Below are 11,789 nucleotides of genomic sequence, written 5' to 3' on the forward strand. Positions count from 1 at the left end.
GATGGCAAAAGAAAGAGTCAGTGAACTTGAAAATAATTCAATAGTACATAATCTGATAGGCAATCACTGAAGTAATGCCCTATAGAGGTACTTGGCAGATAAAAAATTGCTCTAAACACAATCTTATTTAATTCTTATAAAATCTTGTTGATTAAATACGCTTCTTAGCATTCAGAAATTCTAGAAATCAGACTAATTTTAGTGACTGACTATATCAGTAGGAATATAACTTCAAATTTTCAGTTAGTTAACACAATAAAACATTATTTGCTATTTATGCAAAAGAAAAAGTAATAATGTTGCAAGTTGAATGACTCTACTGATGGCTTTCCTCCAAATGTTTATTTCCCCAGCTTTATTAAGATATAATTGACATATAACAATGTCTAAGTTTAAGGTGTACAACATGATAATTTTATATGCTTATATATCACAATATGATTACTGCCATAGCATTAGCTAACATCTTTATCATGTCACATAATATAATTTTTTTTGTGATGAGAACATTTAATATTTACTCTTTTAGCAACTTTCAAGTATCTAATACAGTAGTATTAGCTATAATTGCCATACTATACATTAGATCTTCAGAATTTATTTGTCTTATAACTGGAAGTTTGTGCCCTTTGACCAACATCTTCCCATTTCTCCTACCCCGCAGCCTCTGGTAACCACCATTTTACTCTGTTTCTATGAGTTTGGCATTTTCAGATTCCACTTATAAGTGATATCGTACAGTATTTGTCTATCTGACTTATTTCACTTTAACATTTCACTCATCTGCTGCAGTCTTTCACTTATGAGAACTCTTATGATTACATTGGCCCCACCCACATAATCCAGAATGGTACCTGATGATTAGCCATCATAATCTCATCTACAACTTAATTTCCCTTTGCCATGTATCCTAACATATTCACAGGTTCTAGAGATTAAGACATAGATACCTTTGGGGGCCATTATTCTGCTTACCACAGAGAGTTAAAACAAACAAACAAACTCAGAAGCTTGCAGAAATGAAAAAAATGAATGGCTTCTAAATTCTAAAGAGTAAAACATGTTTTTAAAAGGCTTCAAGCAAAACCTCCCTATAAATTTCTCAATTAATTAAAGTGCCTAAAAATGAAGAGTGTGTAATGGGTGTGCTGACAAGTAAACATCTCCAATAAATAAAGCAACTGAGGGCAAAGGTGGTACCTTACCACTAAAACATTAGAATCCCAAATCAGCCTTCATTTAGTTCAGAGAGGTGTACAGGGAAGTAATAGAGGAAAAATAGAGAATATTTGAGTATTATATCTTTAAAAGATTTGGGAGTATGTTTGTTGGCATATAAGTAAAACCAAATAAATGAGAAGCACACTAGGTTTTTAATAAACATATATTGCCAAAGAAACCAAGAACTCAGCTAAGAAAGACTTTGCCTATTCAAGAATTAACATAACTCTTGGGACCCAAGCCTTCAACACCAGGAAGTAGACTGAGAAAGCTGTGCTATTTCCCTGTGCCCATTTTAGATATGGCATAAGATAATACAAAAGGAATAAACTTCCAGAGAGAAGCTCCTATGAACCACAGAAAGGAATGAACAAGAGATCTCCTTCTAGAGAGTCTAATCAAGAAACTTCTTCCAAAACCAAGGCACAGAACCTTCCCAATGTTTGCCCAATGGGGATTTCAAAATTGCTGTAAATTAAAGACTATTGTATGTTTCATATTTTTCATATTTCCAAGTGAGAGAAATTATTATTGTTAAATATCCCTGTTACATTATCATATATTTAATAAGAGGATGAGAAATGAGGAGATAAATTTCCTTTTAAATCATAGGTCTCTTGACCACGAAGAGCTCCGACCAAATCTGAGGGAATGGTTCTTATATATACTTTGAGCTGGGTGAAGGGCTTGGATGGAACTTTGGGGTCTCTCCTATGGAGAGAATTTGAGTATGTTCTATATATAGAAAGAAGGGAAAAAAGAAATGTTAAGTGACCAAAAGCACAGATGATTGCAGAGAAATTGAGAAATTAGTACTCACTGCAAATCCATGAACATTCCTACATTTCTCACTTCCCCTTGCAACTCAGTTGGGGCCATGTTAAGGCAACATGTTCACCAATGAAAATGTGAACAAAAGTAAGAAATCACTTCAAGACCAAGGCGATTAATAATTGGAGTGCCTTCCTCTCTTTCCTTGCTTGGCAACTCTGAAAAATGCATGTTGATAGGACAACATCACAAGATGGGAAGATCCAAGATTCCTGTCACTAAAAGGAGAATAGATTCTACAGACACACACTACACCTTAAGCGAGAAAGAAATTAACTCTGTTTTGCTAATTCACTGAGATTACACATAGTTTAAGCTATCCTAACACCAACATTTTATTTTGAGATGTCTACTAAACATACAATTGGAGATGTCAAGAAACAGTTGATTATATAAATGTGATCTCAAGGGAAATGTCTAGGCTAGATATATTAATTTGGAAGTCATCTTAATTTAGAAATGGGATTTTAAAGCCATACAACTATCTCTAATTAGGAAAAAGTTATAGAGAAGAGGACATAAAATCACAGAGTATTAGCTTGCTTTGTCTTTTTAACAGCTGAATAGTTATGTGATATATTTTCTATTATCGATGTGTCCCCATAACTTGTAATTTGTTCATGTGTCCAGGTCAGACTACCAGCTTTCTAAGAAAGGCAATGCCTGTGTCTATGTCACTCAATCCATTTCGTGTATGAGTAAAGAGATTTTTTAATATAATAATGGTGATAGTTCCTTATATATAAAATGTAATCAATATCGACCTTAATCTTTTCAAAAGATTAATTTTTTTAAAAGCACTCTTTTATATTCATTATCTAATCTGATTTGTACAATAAACTTGCAGTTATGATGGCAGTGGTATTGAAGGTGAAGATAATCATCATACAGTCTTAGAAGGAAGAGGAGCCTCTAAAAATACTGGAAATCTCATATAAACCAAATCTAAAACATTTCCTCAGGCACAAACTTCAAATTAGAATTATAGCTAACACTGAGAGCCCACTAAATGCTAAGCAATGTACCAAGTAGTTTACATATTTAATTTAATTCTTATATAAACTTTAGACCCTAGCTACAAGTGATTCCATTTTATAGATTATGGCTAAATTTCCAAAAGGTGGGAACCTACCCATGGTTAAAAATCAGAAAATAAGGGAGCCAAGATTTGAGTCCGTCTCTGTTTTATTCCAACACCCATGTTCTTTCTTCTGCAACACATGGTAGAGTCAAAGCTTGGGAACTTCATTGGTAAGTTCTCTTTTCTCCTACTGGTAAGAGAAAGCTGTGAAGGAACCATGAGCTTTCTCAAGACTTACCCACAATAGATAACATGTGAGCCATACTGTCCCTGATTTGCTTGGTCTTTGCTCCATAGATGATGGGATTAAGCATGGGGGGAATTAACACATAGAGATTTGCCAGAAGAATGTGGATATGGTGGGGGATATTCTTGCCAAAGCGATGGGTCAGGAAAGTAAAAAAAGATGGAATGAAAAAGAGGAGAATGACTCCAATATGGGAACCACAGGTATTGAGAGCTTTGTGCCGGGCATCCTGGGAAGGAAGTCTAAAGACAGCTTGGAGAATCAAAGTGTAGGAAATACCAATGAGTGCAACATCTACCAAAACTGATGCCATTGGCACTGAGAAGCCATACCAGATATTGACAGTGATGTCAGCACAGGCCAATCGGGCCACCCCAATGTGCTCACAGTATGAGTGCGGGATAATATTGGTCCGACAGTATGGCAGCCTCTTCAGAAGGAATATGATAGGGAAAATTGTACCAATGCTCCGTCCCCAGATTGCCAGGGTCATTTTTCCAATTGCCATAGGAGTTAAAATGGCTGTGTACCTCAAAGGAGTACAAATGGCCACATAGCGGTCAAATGCCATGGCAAGCAGGATTCCTGACTCAGCCACAAAGGCAACATGGATGAAAAACATCTGAGTGATGCAAGCATCAAAGGCAATCTCCCCAGCATGGAACCAGAAGATAGCCAGGGCCTTGGGCACAGTGGTGGTGGACAGCAAGATGTCAGTGCCAGCCAGCATAGATAGGAAGACATACATGGGTTCATGGAGAGTGCGTTCACTGAGGACAACAAGAACAAGGGCTCCATTTCCCAAGACTGCAGTGATGTACATGAGGCAGAAGGGGATGGAAAGCCAAGTGTGGTAGTTCTCCAGTCCCGGGATGCCAAGTAGGATGAACACAGTGGGGTGGAAGGTGGTAAGGTTAGCACCAAACATGTCTGTTCTTGGAGTCTCTCTTTGAAGACTACAGAAAGAGTCAGTGGGCAGAACCAGCTCTAGGTTTCACTGAAAGTTGAACAGTAGATAATTGAATCAATCATTAATGCCTTGACTTAGAGTATGCAATGTTATGCTTTCAACTTCTACATTATCGTTGCAAACATAAATATAAAAAAAGCTCTTGATCACACCTCAGCAAAGTCTACAGTCCATTCATGACTCCTATTCTCACTTACGTGTTCCTACTCAGGCTTTGGTCGTCCTGCACCTTTTCTATTGCAATAGCATTCTAACTTATCTAGTCTCCTCATTTCCCATTTCCCGTCCTCAATCCCTCTGTATCCATCAGCTATGTTGCAGCCTGGATGGTATGCCCAAAACAAAAATCTTACTGTGTTATATCTTACAACTTTTATATGATGATTTAATGATCACAAGATAAAGCCCAAACTTCTCAAGCATGCGAGGACTTCCACAATCACAATGTTATTCTCTTCTCTAGCTTCGGTCACCTTTAGGAACTCTGACAACGTTAAATAAAACTATGATCCACTTTATACGCAGTTTTCAAAACTTCGTGACTTTTCTCAAGGTTTTTCTCTTAATCTGGAACATACTTTTCTACCTTTGGTGTTTGTTAAACCAACTGATCTTCCAATTCAGACTCAAATATTTATCATGTGGGAAGCCTTCCCCAGGTTCAAATTCTGGGCTTATGACTTTTAATTATTAATAAAAAGCAAGTTTTTCACATCTCGTAAATTTAGCCTGATCTGTGAAAATGAACTATTCATATTCATTTTGCAAGGATTAAATTAAATACTTTCTTTAAACTGCCTATTATAGTGCCTGGTTTAAAAACACTAAATAAATGCTAAATTATGGTTATTCAGTGGATAAGCACAACTTAATAGAGAGTCCAGAAACTAACATAAATATATTTGGAATTTAAAATGTGATAAAGTAACATTCCAATTTAGTGGGGAAAGGAAGGTCTATGCAATAAACTATATTGGAATATTGAACAATGTCGTTTTTTGAAAGAATAACATTAGTTCCTGCCTTACTCAGTAAACAAATAGAAATTCCAGATAAAGATGTATATTTTAAAATGTAAGACCACAAAAATATTTAAAATTTAAATGAAGGTCTTAGGAGAAAATATAGGAAAATATTTCTGGGATTGGAAAGATCTTTTGGAATAAGATTTTTTAAAAAACATATTTGATAGACAACAATAATTGAATGATGCAGAATTATAAACAAGAATAGATAAAAATTCTAGGAGAAAAGAATTATCAAATGTAATAAACGAAAGGCTATTATCCTTAAATACTAAAAGTCGATACAAATGAATGACAAAAAATTAGAAAATGTGCAAAGAATCAAAATAGACAATTCACGCTGTCCCCCCAATAGCCAATATATATATGAATAGGTGCTCAAAAGTTTTAAAAATGCAAATCAGTGTCATATGGAAATATTGTAGTTTACCCGCCAGATCAAAAGACGTAAGAAAAACAGGCCCCAGTGCTAGTGGCACAGTATGAGAACATATAAATATATCTTATAGATATTCATTGGTGTATTATAGCAATAATAAAAGAAATTATTACGACTTTCATATCTATCAATAGGGCAATAAATAAATTATAGTACACATATTAAAATGGAATGTTTTCTTTCTATTTTAAAAAAGGAGTCTTAACCATGGCATACAATTATGTGAAAAAGCAAATGGAAGATTAAAATATATAGGTTTTTTTTACTCTCAGTATATCAGGACAATTTACACCATAAGTAATAGAAAATTAATCCCAGTTTGGTTTGTGCACAAAGGAAAACGTCTTTGTTCCGGAAACTGAGAAGTATTTTTCTGGTACCAAGTTTACCCAAAGATTCAAGACGTAATCAGAGGCTCCACTTCTTCATGACTCTCAGCTCTCTCCTCCAGGGGCCAGGACCAAAGTGAGAGGAGTAAGGATTTTACCTCAGGTACAAAATTTAAGAGGGTACAAAAAAACTCAGTAAACAAGATTAATAATATTTTAATACAATCTTTTAGAAATGAAATTAATGCAAAATATCCACAATAAACAAAATTTCAAAATTTTAAATAAAGCTAGGTTGACACTGCTATACTAAGTCATATTGGAACCTGAGGCAAAAGGAAAAATGGGAGCCCTCTACATACATGTTTTTGTGTGTTTTTAATGGTCAAATTTTTCCATTTTATTTTGAAAATTATATTTATGAGTCCCTTTGGTTAAATCCAGTAAAATTTTAATAAATTCTAATGTTTATATACATAATATATTTAAAGTTAAACTAATGTTGTGAGTTTTAATATACCTACTTTGCAATGTTATTTTTTAAGCCACTTTAATATTCTGGAGAAATTAACCCTAGTTCCAGTCTTACATAGCAAAATGTCTGCAGCAGTTCAAAATGTCAAGATGTATACACTGAATAGTGAGTACTTATACTACATCATCCAGTGGCCTTGAGACAATCTCATCTGGATCAACAGTTTATTGGGTTTACTCCAAACCTAAAAATCTCAAGAACCAAACAAATATTCTCTTCCCAGAAACTTACCCTAATTCAAGAGAAAGTTTTTCCCCAACATATGAAAGAAGCTGCCAGACACAGACTCTGGGAAGACTCTTCATCTGCAGGAAGAACCTCTTGGGTGAGGAGAGAGCGTCTACTCCGCTAGGTCTCTAGGGAGCACCTGCATTAATTAGACAGAAGTGGACTCCTGTAGGACTGGTCTCCAAAGATCACTGACTCAGAAACCAGGTAGGGTGGGTAATCTATGTCCTACCTGCAGCAGTCCATTCATACTGCTAATGACTCCATATATTTGGCTAACATATGGACACAGAGTAGAATAGATATGGATTGCTGCTAGTCAATATGTAGAATATTAAAGCTCTGCCTATATCTCCTAGACCTCAATGTACATAGAAACCTGTGGGGATATAGAAGAAATAGTAGGTCAGTGGAGCTACATGGTGTGTGTGTGTGTGTGTGTGTGTGTGTGTGTGTGTGTGCGCGCGTGTGCGCGTGCGCACGTGCACACAAGCAGATAATTTTCAGTCATAAAATTAGATAATATTTAACAGTGAAGGGTCCAGAGATCAACCACCTCACCAACATTTCATATTAGTCAATCCACATACTGAACTCTATGCTAGATGCCGAAACTATAATAATGAATGAGACATATTCTCTGCCCTCACTGAGCTCAAGTTCTGGTGGTTTTATAGAGTAATTAATATTCAATTGAAACTATAAATGTTATTGCTGTAAAGACCTAGAGAACAAGGTGATCACCTCTGACTTAGGAAGACTGATAAGGCTCCAAAGAGGAGTTGACATCAGTACTCTACCATTTGCCAGCTCTGTGGCTTTGATTATTTATTGTCTATGAGCCTTGGGCACCCTTGTATATAAAACAGAGATAGCAAAGTTACAATCTCATGAAGTTGTATGAAGATTAAATAAATTAATGTGGCAGAATATTTAACATGGTTCCTAGCATAAGGTAATTTCTTAATAACATTAGCTATTGTTGCAATTATTATTATTATCATTAATATTACTATATTATATAATAATGTATAACTATACAGTTGTGTGTTTGGAGATAATGATGGAAAAGTTAGAATCAGATTATTCATGCTGTTTAGAAATTAATTTGTAGTCCTGTGATTTCTAAACTGCGGATAATGGAATGCCAGGTTCTTTTGGAGATGTAAATTGATGTGATATCAAAAAATTTACATGGACATAGATACAAATATCTATGGTCAAACAAGTGTGGGAAACACTGCAAACTCTAGCTTTCTCTTGGACAGCCATGTTTATGACTGTTCCTGTTTTGTAGTCCGTTCCAGAGTTTCAGCATTTTTCACAATTATTTGCCCATGAAACTTTTTAATAAAACACCCATTATAATACCTGATACTTATTTTTACAGAATGTTCTATGGAAAACACTTATGTAAGTAATGAAGAGGGCTTGAGAGTACTTCACAGAAAGTAATATGATTGGCTCTGTTTTTTAGAATTCTTAACATCAAGTAAATTTATAGTTCGTTACAGTGTAAAAGATTGAAAATATTGAAATCAGTTAAGAAACTAATGCAATATCTGAGGAGAAAAATGATGAATGACATAGTAATTGGTAGAGGCAATGTTAAGAAGAACATTAACAACACTAGCAACTTATCATTAATAATTTTTTTCAGATATTATGAGCTAAGGATTATGTTAAGTGCTGTGTAATCTTCTCAACAACCCTATGAGGTATTATTGTTATCTCCATTTTATAGATGAAAAAAATTGAGGACTAAAAATGTTAAATAATTCCACAAGTTCACATAGCTAGAAAACCATGGGGACAGGACTTGAATCCTGATACAACTCCAAATACATTTCAGGTAACTATTTAATGGTACAAACAATACGAGTAACAAGTAACTTCTTGAGGAGCAGGCCAGAAAGGGAGAAGTTGAGAAACTCGCTAGGGTTTCCAGCTCAGTGAGATTGATGGGATCATGATAGTCTAGTTCCCCAAAACAGGAACAGGAACAGGAAGAAAAACTAGCGTGAGAGAGAGTTCTATATCCTGGAGGAGATATACACTTCATAGGTGGGTTTATGCATTTAAAACTCAAAAGAGTCCTAGCATGGAAAGAGAGATGTGGGACTCAGTACAGATGGTGATTGAAAAAATGAGTATATATGGCATTTTCTGGAAAAGCATGAAAGAATGAGGGTCAAGAGACAACTTTGTACAATTGAAACTTATTGGATTTTGTTAATCAATGTCACCCCTCTGCCCAAGAAATGAATTAATTATTTTTAATAAGAGACAACTACAATTTTGCTAACCCGGCCATGAATAATGCACTATAATTCCTAACATTGGAGATATTCAGAAGTCAGGTAGAAGAGAAAATCGAGAGTGCCCTGTTCCTTCCTACTCTTGTCTAGTCCCTGGAGTAAAAAGCACCATGATCAGCAGGTTATTTGCCACCATGATGTCAAACTGTCTTTGTGAGGAATTGTTTTACTAATCACTAGGTTTGTGGACTAATTTAGCTAATCATTTCAGTGCATGATAAAGATGCATGTTCTAACCTCAGAGAAGTAATTGCACTCTTATTCATTTCTTAACATTTATTATGTACCAGGTATTTTGTAATGCACTAAGAGTACAAATATGAATAACATGCACTCTTCTGATTTCAAGAAGTTTATAGTGAGTTGGAGGTATAGATAAATAAACAATCCATTACAATTCATTACATGCATTTGGAGATTGTACAAGATGCAATAGACATGCAAAGATAGCATCCTTGCATTGTCTAGAAAAGTCAGGAAAGTGTTCTCAAGAAAGGCAGTTCTTGAACTGAAATTTGAAGAATGAATAGTTTTGCAGATGGCTGAATGGCATGCATCTCTGTTTTCCAAAAACATCTGCCATTACAGAAGTGGATGGAGAGCTACTTGATTATGTACAAAGAATATTTACACATTTGGGGGTAAAAAACTGGAACCCTTTCAGATGTTAAATATGAAATTATTTTTATCCATTTATTCATAACTCATTTTATATGGTTTCCTATGTTTCTGGAGTACATCTGAGATACTGAGGATACAAAACGTTTATATCAGAGGCATGTACACTTAGTTATTTTTGTGTTGAGGGGGAGGGATATGAGAAGAGGTTAGAGAAAACAAAGAAACAGGAGGAGACAAAGAGGAAGAGCCAGAAAAAGAAAAAAGAGAGAGAGAAGAGTTGGAGGAGGAGGATGAAGAAGAAGGAAGAGAAAAAAGAGAAACAAAAGCCCTCTCAGTTCGGGAAACCTCTATTTTACCCATAGTTTCCTTGATAAAGCTGGGAGTGGGGATTCATGGGGAGCCATCATCCCAGGGGGGAAGCACAGCACCAAGCCTTGATGTCAAAGAACCAGTGGGCTACACCCTCTCGGATTTGCTTAGTCTTCACACCATAGACAATGGGGTTGAGCATCGGTGGCACCACCACATAAAGGTTTGCCAGCAGGATATGGACATGTCGAGGAATGTTACGTCCAAAGCGGTGGGTCAACAAGGTAAAGAAGGATGGAACATAAAACATGAGGATGACACAAAGGTGGGATCCACAGGTGCTGAGAGCCTTGTGCCGGGCATCCTGGGAGGGCAAATGAAACACCGCTCGGAGGATCAGTGAGTAAGACACAGCGATGAGGATCACATCCAAGATGACCATGACAATGGGCACTGAGAAGCCATACCAGATGTTAACGGTGATGTCAGCACAGGCTAAGCGGGCCACTCCAATATGCTCACAGTAGGAATGGGGGATGATGTTGGTCCGGCAGAAGGGCAGCCGCTTCAGCAAGAAGATCACTGGGAAGATGATGCAGAAGCTTCTGGTGACAATGGCCAGAGCAATTCTTCCCACAACCGGCCATGTTAGCACTGTTGTGTAATGCAGAGGGGCACAGATGGCCACAAAGCGGTCAAAGGCCATCGCCAATAGGATGGCTGACTCCCCCACAAACATCACATGGACAAAGAAAACTTGGGTGACACAGGCATCAAAGGCAATGTCATGGGCATGGAGCCAAAAAATGCCTAGGGCCTTGGGTACAGTAGTGGTGGACAGTAGGACGTCTGTGACGGCCAACATAGAGAGAAAAAAGTACATTGGCTCATGAAGATTCCGTTCTGTGATGATGACCACTATCAGCATACTGTTCCCCAGAACTGCAGTGATATACATGAAGCAGAGGGGTATGGACAGCCAGTTGTGATACACCTCCAACCCAGGGATGCCGAGTAGGACAAAAACTGCAGGGTGGAAGGTGGTAAGGTTGGTGTAAGTCATGACAAACTTTAGGGTCCTCTCTATAGTGACTTAGAAGCCGAAGAGTCTGCTGAAAGTGATAGGAACAGAAAGCACCTCTAAGTATATACTGAGATCACAAAAGATAGCATGGTTGTGGGAAGGAGGTTACCCTACATGTAAAGGACTTTCATTTCATGCAGTGGCTCCTGAGGGCTCCATCTCAGCAGGGAGGATTCTCAGTGGGAGGCTTCTAGGCTAATTTAAGAAAGGGTCACGGAGAAGAGAGAGGAAGCCACAAGTACAAGGAGGCACATCCAAAGTCACACAGAAGTACTTCCCAGAGCCCATGGCAAGGAAAAAAAAAAAAAAGCCAGAATGGTAAAAAAGGGCCATGGAACCAAGCTGAGTGAGCAAGAACACACACAGTAGGTGAGGACACAGTTCTGGAGCCAGACTTCCTGGGGTAATTTCCCTGTTCTTTCCTGACTAGCTGGATGATCTTAGGCAAGTTACTTTATTTCTGCATGCCCCCATCTTTTAATGTGTAAGATGTGGTAATAATATACTCTGCAAGGTAATTAGGATTAAATGAGTCAATTCATGTACAGTAC

At 36.9% G+C, this 11,789-nt stretch overlaps 2 protein-coding genes across 2 annotated transcripts; both read right to left on the reverse strand.

Moving 5' to 3' along the window:
• Window positions 1-3,360: 3,360 nt before the first annotated feature.
• Window positions 3,361-4,308, reverse strand: LOC102891302 (olfactory receptor 52B2). Its single transcript, XM_006915669.1, has one exon. The coding sequence runs from the start codon at window positions 4,306-4,308 to the stop codon at window positions 3,361-3,363; it is 948 nt and encodes a 315-aa protein (XP_006915731.1).
• A 5,908-nt stretch (window positions 4,309-10,216) lies between these two features.
• LOC102891543 (olfactory receptor 52B2) lies at window positions 10,217-11,286 on the reverse strand. Its single transcript, XM_006915670.1, has one exon. It carries the CDS (start codon window positions 11,215-11,217, stop codon window positions 10,249-10,251), a length of 969 nt encoding a protein of 322 aa, XP_006915732.1. The 5' UTR covers window positions 11,218-11,286; the 3' UTR covers window positions 10,217-10,248.
• Between the last annotated feature and the right edge of the window lie 503 nt (window positions 11,287-11,789).

This window comes from Pteropus alecto, unplaced genomic scaffold (genome assembly GCF_000325575.1).
Source record: "Pteropus alecto unplaced genomic scaffold, ASM32557v1 scaffold395, whole genome shotgun sequence".
NCBI lineage: Eukaryota > Metazoa > Chordata > Mammalia > Chiroptera > Pteropodidae > Pteropus > Pteropus alecto.